Below are 18927 nucleotides of genomic sequence, written 5' to 3'. Positions count from 1 at the left end.
TTCAGAATCAAACTATAACTTTATCGGCGAGTAGGGAGTAATGTGCCAAAGATTAATCGAGCCAAATAAATACTGTTAAATTTAGATAAACTTGGAGAGAGCAGGTAAATGACGTCTGCCTCTGGTGAATTCTAAGTGCCAAGTCCCATACGTCTGTCTCTGATGAATTCTGAACGCCAAGTGCCTCTGCTTCTATTCTGCGGGAGCATCACTTCATCCACTGTACAGGATCTGAAGACGGCCTTTCTCCCCAGACAAGAATAGTCTTCTAATGGCTGAATTTAACTGCCAATTCATCATACCATCAGTACAAGACAATCACATTACTAACTTTGAGAATGTAGAGATCCAGAGATATTGAACCCAACCCTACATGTGAAAGCACTTATGTCTTAGTTTAGGGTCTAACTACACCCTTTCGAAGACACTTTTATAACAGCTACCCTTTTAGCAAAACAACATTTACATCTTGGGCAGACAACAAACATGTCCTTTTCATAATTGCCTTGACCCTTTTGCGGTCACCCAAGCTACAGGTAACAAACAATGTAGTTGTTCCTGTCCAAATGCGAAATGCATGTCAACTTCTTAATGGATGGGTCTCCCTAATAAATCAGTCACTCTATTGAAATGGCTGAAAAGGAACATGCGTCCATTAAAGAGTATTAAAAGGTTTGGATGGTTACACTTCTTATAGGTAGGAGAACATTCTCCTGGATGGGAATTTAAAGTTTACTTGCAGCTACAGCAGCTAATTTAATGTCACCTGATATATGCCTGAGACCAGTTAATTCAAATGTCTTTTACTGCATAATAATTCATCTATATATCATCCTAACATGAGGTGGGCAGGGCATGTAGCACGAATGGGGAAGACGAGGAATGCATATAGGATATTGGTGGGAAAGCCAGAATGAAAGAGACCACTGGGAAAAATTAAAATTAAAGATAAGGATTAATACTATTGAACTTTAACTATACAGAGGTTACTTCTATAACCGCACACGANGGCATGTAGCACGAATGGGGAAGACGAGGAATGCATATAGGATATTGGTGGGAAAGCCAGAATGAAAGAGACCACTGGGAAGACCAAGGTGTAGGTGGGTGGATGGTAACGTATGCTTTGGCAGATAGTTACTGCAAATATGAAATACAGAACTCTTGAAGGTGGTGTCTGCTATCATAGTCGCCTAACAGCTATAAGCAGAATATGAGAGAACAAAGACAAGAGGTGCAAGCTGCAGACAACAGTGAGGTATTCGTTATCCAGATGGAGTTGAACACATGAACTGTTATAATTGGGTGTAACTGTGATACAGATGCCGACTAAATCCATTCATCAGATTCATGATCCACAATTATTAGTCATACACACCCCCTACATGTGCCAATACTCATTGTAGGCTTCATGTCAAAGTATTTGTCTCAGAGTCTTGAGTGAATTAGCAGTGGAACTGCAGTTCAACATGTCAGTTGCAATTGAAGAATAGTCACAGGATGAGATAATGACTATATAATACAGTTTCAGTTGGGGAAGGATATTCAGTATTAGGTGCTGGCTGTTTGTGGTGTAACGCCATGAATACCAGTGGACTTTGATTTTTGTAGCATGGTGGAATGTCTTTCAGTAATGAGCCATGCATTGACCATCCTACTACATCATAAATTATAACAAATATTTTTGTGAAATGGGTAGTCAGAGTAATATATTATTCTTGGGAATATATATGTCCCTGTGCATAATCACCATGCCCAAAATAGGTATAGGTGGGCTGGAGTTAAACCTTAACACATTCTAGTCCTTGACACTGGAAGGTGAATGGACAGCTTAAGAGGAAGAGCCATCAATATCCGTTGGACAGGAGGCTGATCTGAACATAGAGGTGAAGGAAAAAAAAATCTGTATAACTCCTGAGGTTTAAATGTCAATCTTCCAGTCCATAAGCCACTCTTGTTTCTAACTGAAAAATATCAATCCAACATCCATAGGAACTGTAAGAAATTCAGCATTTCAGTAGAGAAGTGGGAGGGCATCCGTATCTCATACCGTCCTGCAAACAGATCAGACTTCACAGTAAATACATTCATCCCCATTGAAAAAAAAAATCAGTATAATAAAACTGCAGTAATATAATTGAATATTTTTTAACTGATCTTTTATATTCTTGCTCCTCCTTTTCTTATTGGATATGACAACTTAATGCTAGATTGGCTTCAGAATCTGCTTTCCTGTTTCACCTTGCACTTCCTCTAACTCTTCGCCCTGCAAATTTGTAGCCTCAGTCTGTTTCCTTCCTGCTGGCTGTTCGGCTTACTGTCTGATCCTGAAGATGGACGATGTAAACTGAAGATGGATTCCTCCAAAGAATGCTGGTAAACTTCTACCAGATATGGCATCACATTCTAGAGGGCAGTTATAGTCACAATCATAGACACAGACATATGAGAACCTCAATCAACAGAGGCATAATTAACTCTTCACAAATCTTGTTACATTAATCCAAACATTATGCATTACAGTACTGAAGTATAAACTTACTTCACAAAAATTGAGTATTTATATACAAATGCAGTTCTAAGTTGTAAGTGATGAGATATATTTAAACAAATTGTATTATATGTTCCAGGTTCTTCCAAGATTTATGGCATTCCAAAACCAGAAAAAACCAAAGAATCCATTTCAGGAAATTCCACGGTATGATATGAAATGCTATGCTATGCAACACAGTTCCTATGCTCATGGACTCTGGAATGAACCCCAAGGCTGTGCTTAGTATCTTCAGCTGAATGACTGTGCAGTACATGGAAATAGGTCATTTCTGCTTTCTTTCACATCTTGTTTAATTCATTTTTCATAATTTCTTCCTTGAAAAGGTGGTTGAGAAATTTCCTGCTTTCATGAAACCCAAAGATTCATCTCCATCCTCACAAAAGTCTGCTATCATATCTTTATCCTGAATCAGTTCAGTTCAGTCTACACCTTCATAAACAACAAAAATCCATTTCAGAATCTTCACATCTATGCCTACATAACTGATGATGTTGGCTCAGGCAGTAATGCTTGCTTGCAACATATATTAGGGAGGTGGCTGGTTCAGATTGTAGTCAGGATAGTGTCTATTGTGACAGTATTCTTTTGTAGTTCTCCACAGCCCCTCCAGAGAAATGCCAGTATAGTACCTCAAATTAAGGTTTGACAGCTTTCTTCTGCATCTTTCCAACTTATTAACCATCCTATCATTCAAGACTATAGTTTGAGCTACTGACATCATGTTAAATAAACAATAAATAAATTTAGGCAGATCTCTCCCAAAACCTGTGGAATTTTCCTTCCTCCCATGGATGCCACACCTTATGCCTATTGCACGATTTCAAGGCTGATCTGTCCCTTTGCCTTCCAGGATTTCTGTTCCCTCTTATATAATAAATCTGTCCACAAAAGTATGGAACATGAAACATTTTTAGAAATGGTTTGAAGTTGAGTTTACTGTTTAATATTGCATGTTTCTTCTACTGAAAGGCTAAATGCATTTTATCACTACTTGGTGATGACCGAATTGGAAACTGCAGAGCAGCGTAAAAGAGTGTCCAGTCTTGTACAACCCTTCTTTGCTAAACACTAAACTGAAATTACTATACTGACTACACTATACCTTTACTATACCTATACATTTATCTTCCTGTGTCATATTACGTATCAAAGAATATCTGCAATTTGAAGTTGTATGCATACTTGAACACTTGTAGTGTACATGTAAAGAACCTTGATTCATCTGGCACAGTAATGAACCTTCAGGCACCACAAAAGTCTGGGAATTTCTTGATTATCTGAAAAGTACTGTACACCATGTAGTGTGAGATGTGTCAAGAGCCCTGAGGGTAGCTTGCTTGGAGGTCTTCCTTTTTTCCTATGAGTCAGCTAGTCATTCATGACAGAAACATGTAGCACATGAACATCAAATGTATATATAATTTAGTGACATTTTTAAACATGTTAACAAACATTTTAGTGAATTAAATATGGATTAGTGTCATGAAAATTTATATTGATATTGTTGCATTATAGATGGTAGAAGAGTAAGTGAAACTATGACAGAATAATACAATTCACAAAGCAGCTATGCTGTTGACATAACATTTTCCAATTACATTTAGTTACAGAAAATTCAGACATCTTTGGGAATGGGAAACTGACCTGCTGTTCCTTCAGAATCCTGGAGAAACAAATTATGTATGAAAATTAAGATTGGTTAGGTATATGGAACAAATAATAATTAGTTAACATGCTACAGAGATGATCAGGAATATTCCTTGCACTTACATAGTAGTTCAGCAGAAATCGTTCGTAATATTTATAATCAAGTACCATGTTAAACCAATAAATTTAATTTGCATGAAATGTCTGTTTATCCATTCCCCGTTTCAGTTTCAGACATATTGCAGATATAGCACACCAGTGAAGACCACCTCATCTGCCACGATCAATGTAACTATGCAAGTTTGTGAGACAGAAACAAAATTAGCACACTAAGCATAGCCTCCTGGAGCTTTGTGTAGTGACAGTTTGAAAAATGTGCCTTTTATGGGATTAATTTCTGTGGGAAAATAACAGAGTTCCATGTAGAACTCGTAAGTATACTGTCTTGTTATGCAGTGGTTGGATAAAAAGTAGTAGCAACACTGCTATAACATGAAAGATGTGCGTCAGGTGGCACTAGTGCCGTCTGTAGCTGATAGCAGAAGTTCAGTTGAAGTAGTGCAGTGAGTGGCTCTGGTTGTGTTTCATTGAGTTGCATTGTGCATCATCTTCAAGTGTAGGAGCCCAGTTCAAGCACCCTAACAACATGTTTATGAAACAAGAACAACGCTCCTGGATAAAAATTGAAGTTACATGAGGTCGTAGTGCACAAAACTGTTATCAGGGACTGCGAGAAGCATGTGGTGATGCTGCTTTGCCATATCTCACAGTGGCATTGTGGGTGCAATTGTTCCATGAAGGGAGGGATGCCATTCAGGACAGCCGTCGTTCAGGATGACCCCATGTTGACAACTACACAATTCAGTTTCTCGCTTCTTTTCTGGATGTCGATTGTCGATGGGCTGCGCGGGAGTTAGCTGCTGAGGTTGGCGTATGTCACAAAACCGTGCTCCACGTTCTGCATGATATTCTTGGATACTGCAAAATTGCAGTGCATTGGATACCCCATACAATGTCCGAGGTGCAACAATGGCAACATTATGCAATTGCGCAGGACTTGTTGGACCAGTACCAGAGGGAAGGTGATGATTTCCTTGGAAGGATCATCACTCTGGACTAAGCTTGGGCTCGCTCATACGAACTGCACTTGAAGCGACAATCAAATACATGGAAGCATCCTGGCTCTCCTCGTCCAAAGAAAGTGCTCCCTACACGGAGTAATGTGAAGGCAATGTTCATTGTGGCATATGACGTAGATGGAGTGATACTGCACCACACTGTACCTCAACGACAGACAAGAAACGCTGCCTACTACTGCAATTTCCTGCATAATCATCTTCGTCCAGCACTCAGGAGAAAGCGATGACACTCATTGGCAACGACCCCTGTCAGCCTTCATGACAATGCAATGGCTCATATTGCTGACACTGTCAAGGATCTACTTCACTGCTGGCGATGGGAGATACTGCAACATCCACCATACTCACCTGATATAAGTCCTTGCAATTATGATATCTTTGCCAAAATGAAAGAACCACTGCAAGGGACACGTTACAACACAAGAGAGCAGATTATTCGTGCTGTAGGGCGGTCACTGCTGGACATCAACAGAAGTAGACACACTGATAGTGTACGATGCCTTCCACAGGGTGATACACATGGGGGCGATTATATTGAAGGAATGTATGTGTGTTTACCTCCGGTAATGTAGTCATTTCAGAACTATAGAGGTGTTGCCACTACTTTTTATCTGACCTATGTATATGTTCCTGATCTTGCAGATCTATTACTGTTACTGTTATTTTATACTTTTGAAGAACTTATTAAGTACAGATTCTGTCTACTTTAAATTTGTCACATATAACTTCTGCTTGTTGCTGCTTCGTGCTTGATTCTTGCTTTGGCTTACTCTTCAGCCCTCAAGATGGAAACGATATGTCCCTCCAAAATATTGATCGACTCTCTCTGGACTACACAGTATTATATACCAGAAAACAGAACTCCTTGTAAGCTGAAAGTTTTAACACCATTGCCATATTTATAAATCTCTTACAAAAAGTGTTTCATACATGTAATGTGTAGGTATATTTATGACCTATCTCCATACTCAATTCACATGCCTACCACTTCTACTTGTTCATGAGTCATCACCTTGAAACCAAAAATTAAAGTATTTTTACATAGCCACCATGTTTTATTTTTCGCCAAATAAAAAAAATACCTTAACAAAACTTACAGAGATATTGGGTTTTCGGACCTTATCCATCGTCCTGGTTTTTAAGATAACCTATAAAAACACGACGTTTCGGAAACTGGATCTGTTTCCGTCCTCAGGTGAGGGAAAACACCTATTCTGTTGGGTCCCTTAGAATCCAGTGATTGAGGACGGAAACAGATCCAGTTTCCGAAATGTCGTGTTTTTATTAGTTATCTTAAAAACCAGGACGATGGATAAAGTCCAAAAATCCAATATCTCTGTGTGTTATACACCATCATCAGAATCCTATAGTAGCTACTTAACAAAACTTGCATAACTCTACTAAAATCTCTGCCATACATCGTTTTAGGTCTTTAAATTATAAGGTTATTAATTAAATTATATTGTTAGGGTCTCTTCACCTCACAGGTTTGCATGTCTGCTGTGAGACAATGAGATGGTCTCTAATGGCATAACATTTATACCAAGTTTTATGAACACTGGTCAGGTGTTCAGAATTTTAATGGGACAGTGCACTGGTGTGCGCACACACACCCACACACACATTCATTCTCTTCCTCTCTGACACCATGACAATATTGTAAGCTGTCTTCTTTCCTTAAGGAAGGAAAGCAGGCTAAAAATGAGAACAAGGTGACTGTACAAAATACTTTCAGTTGATGACTCCATGTAATTTGGTATGTGATATTTGTATGGTGACATGTTATAAACAGATCTTCAAATTTCATATGAAATTTCTGTGTCATGGTTCACATGTTGTGGTGATTTTAAAACTGAAATCCTAAGATAGTTCAAGTTCATGTTCAGATATTGCACACAATCTTATCTCCTGAATGGAGTTGCTTTGAAGAAAAAGTTTCAGATCAAGAATTTTAATTTTAGTTATAAAATTTCAGGCAAATTTAATATATTTTTGATCCTATAAAGCCTCAACCTTCAGAATCATATATCATGTGATTAGTTTAAATTCTGGCATGCAAGCTGAAAAGGTTTGCAGTTTTTATTACATGGAGATTTATTTCTCATCTTGCTTTCAGTGAAAATGTTGTTACATTGGACATGTTTGTAATTAATTTTTTCCCATCATTTCAGCTGTTTATATGCATTAGCAGATGGTGAGAATGATTTCATTGTATTGGAAGATTTATCCCCTGCAGAATATGTGACAGCTGACAGAACAAAAGGTCTGGACTTTGATCACTGCGTTGCTGTTTTGCAGACTTTGGGCAGATTCCATGCTCTTTCTTTTGCCATGAAAGATCAGGATCCAGAAGGATTTGAAACTATTGCCAACTGTGTTAAGGTTTGTGATCTCAAGAGGTTAAAAAACCAGGAATATGTTTTAAGAGTTAACAAATTTCTTGCATTACATTTTGTTGTTTTCTGATATGACTTCAGTTCTATTTAATTCAGTCACCTTGAAGGATTGTTATTGTCACTGGTCTCCAAAACAAATTGCTCTTATTTCAAACACAATTAGAAATATTATTATTGTTATCAGTTTAGTCCATTTTATTTTACAGCATTTATTAATGTTCTGAGGTTGTGTGGTTTTTCATTCACACTGTCACATTTCACTAATTACCACTTTTAGTATAACATGTTTCAATCAACACTATGACCATCATCAGGTACTTTCTTGATATTGCCCATGAGCTGGTACACTGGTATTATTTATATCCCACTGCCTTTCATTGAGGTTAAAAAAAGTAATTAAAATTAAAGCTGAAAGGTTAATCACTGATTAGTACACATCATTGTTACTTGGATCCAGATAGCAAAAACCTCTGTAATAAAAGAAATAAAATAATATCAATTATAGTTAATCATATCAGAACAGAATGCTAAAATATAAAAATTATGAAGACACTACCAGAATAGCTTTGTACAGTGGACTTTGGCTGAAATTAAAACTTAATTTATAAAGTAAATTTTCACTAAAATGAAGCTTGGTAAGTGTATAACTACTTTTACAAGTGTAAACAAGATTGGAAAAGGTGTATTGTATAATGTAGTATACAAAATAACCAGTGGCATTATTTAATTTTAACAGAATCTGCTGAGAAAAGTTTATGGGATACATGGAAAATTCCATTTATGGCCATATGCATGATGAGTGGTGGGAGTACTTACAGGACACTGTCACCTTAAAGGACACCTCTTCAAACTGGGACTAAGTGATAGTCCCACTTGTGAGAGGTGTCAAGAAGAAAACGAAACAGCCACACATATCCTGTGTGAATGTGAGGCCTTAGCTTATTTAAGATTATGTCACTTGGGTCAGTACTTTATGGAACGAAGTGACTATTTCGATGCCCCCACATACAAAATCCTGCACTTCATTCAAAGTGCAGGATTGTTGAGGGGATAATCAAAAGGGGAAGCACAATAGATCACTGTAGGTTGCGGTGTAAGGGCTGTGAAGGCCCACCCCTTATTCATTCATTCATTCATTCAATCATATGATGCAAACCAAGTTTTATTATGGATCATTAGACTTATTAACTGACAAGTCCTGGTGAAGTATCCCATACCGAGTTTCAGCAAAATCTGTTAACAGTTTATGGGATACATGAAAAAGTCCATTTGTGGCCATATGTAAAAAAATATAATTAGGCTTTATTATGGATCAGTGTGATGAAATATCGGAATTTTTCAACAATGTTCAGTGAAAGCTTCTCATGTCGGATTCTGAGAAAGTCTGTGCAGTGGTTTATGCAGAGATACATCTCAGGCAGGCAGACAAATGTGTCCTCCATATCAAAAGCTGAGACTGTAAATCTGTTACATATTTATAACAACCAATGTTTGTTTCTTTTTCAGGAAACCTATTTCTACTTTGAAAACAAAGGATGGTATGAAGGTCAGCTTAAAAACTTATGTCAAGTTGCAATAGATGCTGTCTCTAAGGAATATCCAAATAGCATCTATGAAGAGAAACTGAAACACTTCATAAATGATTCTCTGTTTGAATGCTTAGTGGAATTTTCCCAACCAAAAGAACCATATGCAGTCATTGGTCATGGAGACACATGGATTCCAAATTTCTTATTCCATTACGACAATCACAAAGGAGACAGTAGTACTAGTCCTGACAGAACACGAATCATAGACTTTCAACTGGCTCGATACGGTTCACCAATCCTAGATTTCTCTCTCTTCCTCTTTTCTTGTACCACACAAGAACTTCGCACTTCTCATTTCAAACAGCTTCTCCAAGTTTACCATCATAGTCTGTCTGACTTTCTTCAAGATTTGGGCTCTTCCCCAGATGTTCTTTTCTCATACAATGCCTTTGAAAAGGAAGTTTCACTATACATGTTATTTGGACTTTGTCTTTCGTTTGATACAGTTACATTTTCTGTAATGGACGAGGAAGACACTCCAAATTTGGACCTGATTGAAGGAGATGAAGCTATTCCATTAGAAAATATCATGCATGTTGGTCCAATTAAAACTAAGCATGGAAGACTGCGCCTTGCTGACAATGTAAAATTTGCTATAGACAGTAAATATCTTTAGCATAAGCCAAAACAATCCACGCAGACACAGTCCATTATGTGCTATCTCCTACTATATATATACATTTACATTTATAAAATAAATCAATATACAATTCTTTATTAAGTCTGTCACAACACAACAATATAAGTACAAGGCTAAATTAGCTTTGCTACATGTTTCAGGTATTCATATCCATCATAAGGCAAATACACCATCATGTTTACACACTAGTGAACTGCAATTTCGTAGTAAGTCTGGATACGTGACAATTAGTGTGTAAACATGATGATCATGTATTTGCCTCATGATGGCTATGAATAGCTGAAACATGTAGCAAAACTAATTTAGCCTTGTACCTATATTGTTGTGTTGTGACGGACTTAATAAAGAATTGTATTGAATTGAATTGAATTCCATAAACCATAAGCAGGTTAATACCTTTGGATATAGAACAAGTCAAAATAATACCTACTGGTACAAGTAATTGATCTTAAACTAATATAGCTTAATTCTACATTATTCTCTATTTACATTGAGGTATTCGTCTACAGAGTAGAAGGAATGAGCATGATGATAATTCTTTAGCTCTGATTTAAAATGTTTAGTATCATTACTCAAGTTTTTGATACTTTGTGGGAGACTATTGTACACTTTTATGCCAGAAAAGTAGACTCCTTTTTGATATAGTGATAAGTTTGATGAAGGTAGATGGAAGTTATATTTTTGTCTAGTATTCATGTTATAGATATTGGAATTTAATTGAAATTTATTTTTGTTGTACACAACAAATAAGAGAATTGATAGTATGTATTGTGATTGAAGAGGTAGAATTTTTAATTTCTTAAATAAATCTCTACTTCTACGTCCTGTAATGATTCTAATTATATTCTTTTGTATCTTGAAAATTTTTACACTATATGCAGAGTTCCCCCAGAATATTAATCTATAGCTCATAATAACAATATAATAATATAACAACACAACAGGATGCATGAAATGAAAATTATAAATCAATATATTAAATCTTTCAGCATAAACCTCAGCAGGTACATGGATTATGCATACTGACTGTCAGCCCTAAATAGTACTTGTTTGCAATGGAAAGGGAAACTGTACCATTTAAATATGAGTACCTACTCTATTTCAAAATATAAATTTAAGCAAGATATGCAAGAATTAGGAAGAAAGTGTCAGCACTGTTAAAGGTTAGTTATCTATGGTATTAATGCTTTTTTTGTTATAAATTAATTTTGCCAGTAGAAAAATGGAATGGCAGTGTTACATATGCTGTTTTTGGTTATGCCCACATGGATAATGCCAGATTCCTCCTACACCAAGTTAAAAGTAATGGTATTGTGGGACTAAGTGTTATACAACAGGTGTTCCTGTCAATACAAGGACAAGCAGTTATGTGCGTCGCGTCTTTTCTTTCGCCATACTGTGTAAAGATAAAGTTGTTCCAGTGCTTAATTAGTTAAGCACTGTGCCATGAAGACATATGGAGTAGTGGAGGTGGGCCCTGGTTTGGACATTGTGGGGAAGAGAAAAATCTTGCACTGCTGGGAATTGAACTTGGGCTGTCAAGCCTGGGGCCCATCACTATACTGACTGAGCTATCCTGACTCCTCCTATACTCTATAACAAATCAGTATAGACAACACTCTACCACTACACAGTACAAATATAGCACTTCCTTGATAAGATGTACAAAATAAGCCTTTTTTTTTTTACTAAAACAGGTTGATCACAAAAATGACAGCAAGAAATTGTTAATAATTACAACTAAAATGTTCACAATAAATACAAGGATAAGCTACCCAAATGTAGGCTCCAAACTTAGCTTTCAGATTTCACATTGATGTTGGTACAGTTACTCAGCTACTGCAAAAAAATAAATTCTCAAGTTTATCTTTAAGCATGAACAGAAACATTACCTAAATTCAAAACTTCAGTTTTGAACATAGAAGCCATCATGCCATGGATTAATATTTACACACTGTTTTACGTCTCACAACATATTAACTTACATATTTTCTGATTCAGGAAATTTTTGTTATACATGATGCAATTCTAGGATAAATTTCATAACGGGCTCCAAAGTAATTTCCGTGTCTATTCACAGGGCCCACCGTTACAAAAAAATTCTGCATATTCGTGAAACAAAAATAATGAACTTATAATCAAATAGAAATCATCTACGATTCAGTAAAAACTGACAAAATTCCATTGCAAACATTATTAGTGACTATGAAACTGAAATGGACAAAATGCATTTCTGCCTTTTTAGTTACAAACATTATTTCCTGTCTGTAATTTTGCCTGATGCCACAGGGAGTGATGGTAGATGACATTTGTTCTAAGAATGGTGATTTCCTTGCAATTTCTTTATACGTAGGTAGGCTGAAAAGTAATGCACACATGCTTGTAGAGTGAACGAAATGACCTTCAGAAGCGCGCCAGGTGGCATGTGGAAGTAACATTCCCCCTCAATACACATGCGCAGGTTTGAGGTCGTTACATTCATCCAGTGTATTTCGAGAAGCGGAAGTATGGAGACATGTTCTAGTGCTATGTCAGCGCGAGTTAAACAGCATGCTGTTATCAAATTTTTAACTGCTGAAAAAGTGACTCCTACTGAGATTCATCATCGTTTAAAGGCTGTTTATGGTGACGATGCTGTTGATAGGTCTACTGTAAATCGATGGGTAATAAAATTTCGTGGTTGCGAGCCTGGAAAAGCCATAATTGTTGATGAAACACGCAGCGGACGTCCGATCACTGCCACAGACGATAATCATCGCAAACTCGTCGACCATTTGATTCAAAATGACCGGTGAATCACTCAAAAGTGTATCACAAACCATATTGGAATATCCAAGGAATGTGTCGGCTTCATTATTGAATTGGGATACCTTAAAATCTGTGCACGATGGGTACCACGCCGTCTCACAGATGAGAACAAACAGCGTCGATTGGAATGTTGCGATCAAGTTTTGCAGCACTACCGTGATGAAGGAGATGACTTTCTTTTGAATATTGTGATGGGGGACGAGTCATGGGTCCATCGTTACGACCCAGAAGAGAAAAGACAGAGCACTGAATATCGACATCCGTCTTCTCCTCAGGTGAAAAAGTTCAAAACACAACCATCCTCCAAAAAACTTTGGCTGTGTTTTGGGATGCTCACCGAGTTTATCTGAACGATTTTCTGGAACAAGGGGCAACAGTAAATCCTTCTCAGTACATACAGAGTCTAAAACACCTCCGTCGTCGAGTTTGTCGTGTTAGAGGCAGCCTGGCGCCAATAATCTTGCAACATGACAACGCTCCTCCACACACCCCGCGCTCAACTGAAGAGGCTCTGCGAAACCGGAAGTTTGAACAGATTCCACACCCTCCTTATTCCCCCGATCTTGCGCCTTGCGATTTTTATTTTTTTCCTCTACTCAAGAGACCTCAAGGGTAATCATTACACCTCGGACGATGAGGTGAAGGCAGCTGTCAAGTCCTGGATTTGAAAAAAGTCAGAAGAATTTTTCAGTGACGGAATGAAAAAACTTGTTACACGTTGGGAGAAATGTGTTAGCCTTAATGGTGACTATGTTGGAAAAATAAATATATGCTTTTGAAACTTAAGAATTGTACTTTAATGTACTTTTTGCCTGAGCTTGTTATTTGTTTTTGTTCGCGCTCTACAAGCATGTGTGCATTACTTTTCAGCCTACCCACGTAAATATTGGCCTTACTTCTCACTAGTGTTTTCGATTACGTGTACATCTGATACATTTGTATTAAGTCATATTCCTGTTAGAATCATAGAGCGTTTTTCCATGTTCTCTTTTGAACACTATTAAAAACGCTGAAGTTGTACGAGTAACATGAAGATGAGCCAGGTAGTGAAAGTACAGCTGCACACATTTTTGTCCTTGTTACTGAAATGGTCAGCTTCATGGCTAGGCTGTTAACAGTAAGATAAATGTAAATGGTAGCATCAGATATTCAATTACGAATTCATCTGAGGCCCCTTAAAGGAGCCATTTTTTTTTTTTTTTTGTTTTTTAGTGTGATGCTTTTATGTGCTGTCCAAAAATACTGTGCTGAAAATATCAATTGCTTGCTCTTTTATTTTATGTTATAATTTTGCTGATCTTGGGTTATGTTTTAGAATCTATGCATTAAAATTTAAGGTTTAAATCTGTGATGTGTAATGATTCCCAGACTATGTTCATTTCAATCTTTGGCTTCTGTGGATACATTTCTAGAACAGCATTTAAGTTAAAACTTTTCTTAACAATGATTGATTGAATGAAGTTCCAGTATCTTACTGCATACTCCAACCAAGTTCAGTCATGAAATTAAGAATTTTTAGACAGGCTTTCACTGAGAGCAAAACATAGCTGTTCACATAGGATAAAACTGGTTTCACCAGAGCTCTTAGAATAACAAATTTAAGTTCCAATTTACTACACATTCCCAATTGCAGTTTTCCTTACATAGGTCATTTTATGACATATTTCAGCATTCACACTGTAAGTTTACCTCTCATTTCCCTCCAGAGGAACCTTAAATGGGGATTTCATCACTTACTTCCACTGGTCATATTTTTCAAATGTGCGGTCTAGAAAACCAAAATTAACGGCCGTGGGGATTTGTTGTGCTGACCACGTGACACCCTCTATCCACTAAAGTTGACACTAAACTTCGCTGACAAGCGGCGGTCAGTAGGTATAGTTCGCTTGTGGATGAAAAATGTAAAATTATTTCATCACACTATAAATTCATAGTAAAAGAAAAACAGTAAGAACACTCACCAGAAAATGATCTGAATTCCACTGCCAAACATATGCTTTTCACTGAATTCCTCTATGAAAAATTCCTTCAGGCTCATGTGTGATCGATACTCTTCCCTTTTGAATCAAAATAAAACTAAAAAAACAGGGTAGGTATTAATGAACCATATGAATTCTTAAACAAAATTCATGAGCAATATGGAGATGTCTAATCACTACAGCAATCAATACAACATTTAGTGTGGAAACTTGTTTGGTTACATAAATATACAAAAGATAAACTTTATTCAAACATCACTTTTTTTACACCTACGAAAAGGAAAGTGGCAATGGAACTTCTGATAAATTCATAATCACTTAACAAGTCTCTTTAAGTACTACATTTCAGACTGCAAACTCACAACTTTTAATCAATATTACACTTGATATTGTTCACATAAGAAATCTGAGTTCTGTATTCCCTGTAAGTGGGGTGGAAGATGTAGTTCATATTCTGTTCCTTTATAGACTTATCTGAAGATCAGTGTGAAAAGATTATACAAAACAATCCATTTAACATAGCATGTCTTCCAGGATATCAGTCATCCTGAAATAATGTTCTCAATGCTGTTTATGTACAACGAATTCTCATGTGAACCACTAGAACATTTATTTACAAGCACTTTTACATTTACACTTGAAAAAGACGTGGTGTTCAGCTAAACCAGTTGATAACCAGACTCTTTGTCAATAATTTTGGAAACCAAATCAAAGAGTTACATGTGATTAATTCTGAAGTACTTGCATTTGGAACTTTAGCCCTTTATGTATTAAACAGACATTCAAGATACGGTATCTGGTTGTCTGTAGGTAGTAAAGCAGTATTTCTCAAACGGAGTCACAGCATTCTGTAAGGAGGGTTGGAAGTATTTAAAATATAGCTGTATCCATGCACAGTTTTGGCAAGTCAGTATCATTTAATGTACGAGGGGGGACCCAAAAATAACCGGAAACGACCTGTTNAACATCTCATGGAGCACGGTCCAGCGAATTTTAACCGAAGGTTGTTTGCACATGAGACGGGTGTCTGCAAAATTTGTTCCTCGCTTGCTCGGAGATGACCAAAGAGAAAACCGCGTGAATGTTTGCCGCGACTTGAAGAGCGAAGTGCAGTTTTCCCTAACAGAAAGCAAAATTTTACGCACACTCTTTGTTCCTTCTGGTCGGCCATCTCACTAATCGCCAAAGGGTTGAAACAGGAACGCACACAACAGCACCACAGACAAACCACTTAACTCAGACTGACGCCAGCTCACTAAGAGTCGCGGGAGACTCCCAGCTAAAACCACCTAGCAGCACAACTCGTAACTACAAAGCATGCGTGTGCAACAGGTCGTTTCCGGTTATTTTTGGGTCCCCCTTCATAGTTGTTTTGGAAAATATAGCGGCAGCCAGAAAAAACATTTTGCAAATTCTTTCATAACTCTACAGGAACATTTTATGGCTCTTTATAATAGACATAGAGATGCTGCAAATCTGTTTAGGTTCCTGCTGTCACCATACAATATAACAGGGATGTGCAACACTGTGCTGGAATTAAGCTACAGAAAGCAAGTCTAATTAAATGTAGCAGCATCCTGCCAGAAGTTCTTGCATCATAAAAAGTTTCTTATACAGAAAGCCACTCACAACTGGAGAAGATTCAATTCTTCCCACAGGAATTAATATGGTCATTACTGTACTGGGGAAGTCTAGAGCCACAGAGCTTGTAGGCATTCCGATGTTCAGTGATACTTCTATCTTAGCAAATCTGAGAGAAAGAGTTAAATGAGCAGCTGGTTGAAAAAAATAAACCATTTTTCATTCAGAGAGAGGAGGCAGTGGATAGCACCAAAGATTTGTCATTAATAACAGACATAAATGCACAATATACACGTATGTTGAGTAGGATAAAATATAAAAGGATTTATTCTGTTGCAAAGAAATTAGAGAGACCAGCAAAGCTTGAGATGATGCTAATATTGATAGCTACATGACTGCAGATATTCTTGAATAATTGAACTGTAGGGTATGTAGATTGGGCACTCTCAGTGTCATGCATTCATGAAGGACTTCTTATTCTGATACAGGAAAATCTCCTGGTGCTGTGTGGACACACTGCATGATTCACATACACTTCCTTGTCTCCAAAGATTTCGGCCCCATCTTAAGAGAAAGTTCTACAGTCAAACGTTAACCACATGAAAATTGGACCTTTAAAGACAAGGATGTTTGCTAGTTTATGTATGGAGATTTGAGGGGGGGGGGATTTTGATTGAATCAGGGTGCCTGTCTATGGTGAATGTTATAAGATAAGCGGTCAAATGGAGAGATGAACTTTATCAATACTTTACATAGGAAAATTGTGCTTACATGTTTAGCGACAGTGATTTCATTATGATGCTGGAAAATTTGAGTGATAAATTTTAGAAGATGAAGTCTCAATACTTCATTGTAAGGCGGTGACATTAATATTCTTCAGCTCAGAAATGGACTGAAATCAGTTACTACGAGGTTAAACTGTGGTAGGAGTAAACAGGAAGTGAAAATGTGGATGTGTTTTTTTAGTTTAAAGCAGTCCATTGATGACAGTAACACAAGTTAATGAAGATATGAAAATTTGTGTACTGAGTCACATTTCTTCACTGAAATGCCACTTTGAAAATTATTTTCCTGGTTTAGAAATAGAAAATTATGATCATATTAGTGTTTGTGTCCAGTCACTCCCCTGCCCTAACTGATGACAATTCCTACAGCTGTCCAGTGGTCAATAAATATATTTATCTCAGGGAATATGTCACAATGGCAGCAAATTAAGCAGAGAATTTTGTACAAATTTATTTCGGGGTTAACTACTTAAAATGTATCTTCTAACAAGCCAGATGAAGTCAGTGATACTTGATCCAGTGCACTGGATAAAATGTTGAGTGTTATGAAGATCAAGCGTAAAGCACAGCATACTGTCGAGATCAAAGTACATTTTCATAGTGAGCCATGAAAGTCAGAAAGAAAGTAAGTTCTATGTGTCCTTACACTGCAGCCTGTATTTAACAGGCACATAGCCATTGCATTGCATCCAGCATACAGATTGGTTCTTGTAACCTAAGATGTGAGAGATCAACATTCAGTCCCCACTGGCTGCTCATTTGTGGAGGGATATGTTTGTAAGCATATGCAATACATGGAAAGGGTTCATGTTTCCAGCATACTTGCTTTCACATGAGATCCACAGTGATCCAGTTTGACCTTGTATTGTCTTGGAAGAAGTATATACATTGTATTTTTGTTTTAACAGGAAACATATTTTCTATCAATAAGAGCAAAAGATATGTATTTCCTGACAACAAAAGGCTTTCGCTCACCCTTTTTACTTGTGCAGATGCAAGAGATACTGGTAAATTTAATAGGACCATGTCCTAACATCAGCCACAAATTTCCTGCTTACCCCACACTGCAGGTTGCAAGGTTGGTAATGACATACCACATGTTCAACTAAAAGGAAGTATCCTCATTATTACTAAAGAGGAGCAACTGACACCTCTGTGAAATGAACATTTCTGACAATTTCTCTTCCTAAGTTTTGGATTGGTAAGCAAGCTGAGTTCAAAGAGGCCAGTTGACTCAGCCAATAGAGAATACCAATCCAAAATAAATGTGTAATGTGAAAGGAGAGTGGCTATCTTAAAGATAAAGCCCAGGTTTAAAAAATATGCAGTTTCAAGGAGATTTACTCTTCTATTGGTTACTGGCTACTGACATTTTAAACATGTGTTGAATATTTTATTTTTAAAAAAATATGTGCTCCATCAAATATATAAAAAAAGTGACAATCATTGTAGCATCAAGGTCTGGACTGCCAGCCTATTTAGATGCCAATCAAAGTAATCCTAATGGCATTAATACCTTTGATCATGTAAGGTCATAAAAATGTATGTGCTTTTTAGGGGGCCGTTGTAGTAAAGCAATAAGTGTTCCTAGTAAACAAGTGCATGCAACTTTTTACAGTTTAATGACATTATGAACTGAACAGTATGATTTGCGGATATTCTATATTCTGGTCATTTGTTAGATGGTGCTAAAATTGTTCTGCAATCAAAACTTTATTTATGATGATATTAAGAGCAGAGTAAATTTTGGGAATGCCTGCTACCATCCAGTTCAAATTCTTTTGCATTCCCATCTGCCTAAAAACATAA

General features: G+C 37.0%; 1 protein-coding gene across 2 annotated transcripts in view; it reads left to right on the top strand.

Moving 5' to 3' along the window:
• The window catches only part of LOC111866627, a 15539-nt gene extending 5098 nt beyond the window's left edge, over positions 1-10441 (top strand). For both annotated transcript variants that reach the window (XM_023855761.2, XM_023855760.2), the window contains exons 3-5: positions 2631-2698; positions 7512-7722; positions 9243-10441. In XM_023855761.2, the coding sequence (XP_023711529.1) occupies positions 2631-2698; positions 7512-7722; positions 9243-9941 (978 nt within the window). In that variant the 3' untranslated portion in view covers positions 9942-10441. The remainder of the gene's footprint in view (positions 1-2630; positions 2699-7511; positions 7723-9242) is intronic.
• Positions 10442-18927: the final 8486 nt, after the last annotated feature.

Source organism: Cryptotermes secundus, unplaced genomic scaffold (genome assembly GCF_002891405.2).
Source record: "Cryptotermes secundus unplaced genomic scaffold, Csec_1.0 scaffold967, whole genome shotgun sequence".
Taxonomy (NCBI): domain Eukaryota; kingdom Metazoa; phylum Arthropoda; class Insecta; order Blattodea; family Kalotermitidae; genus Cryptotermes; species Cryptotermes secundus.
Note: the sequence above shows the minus strand (reverse complement) of the source record. Positions and strands in the feature narration are given on the sequence as shown.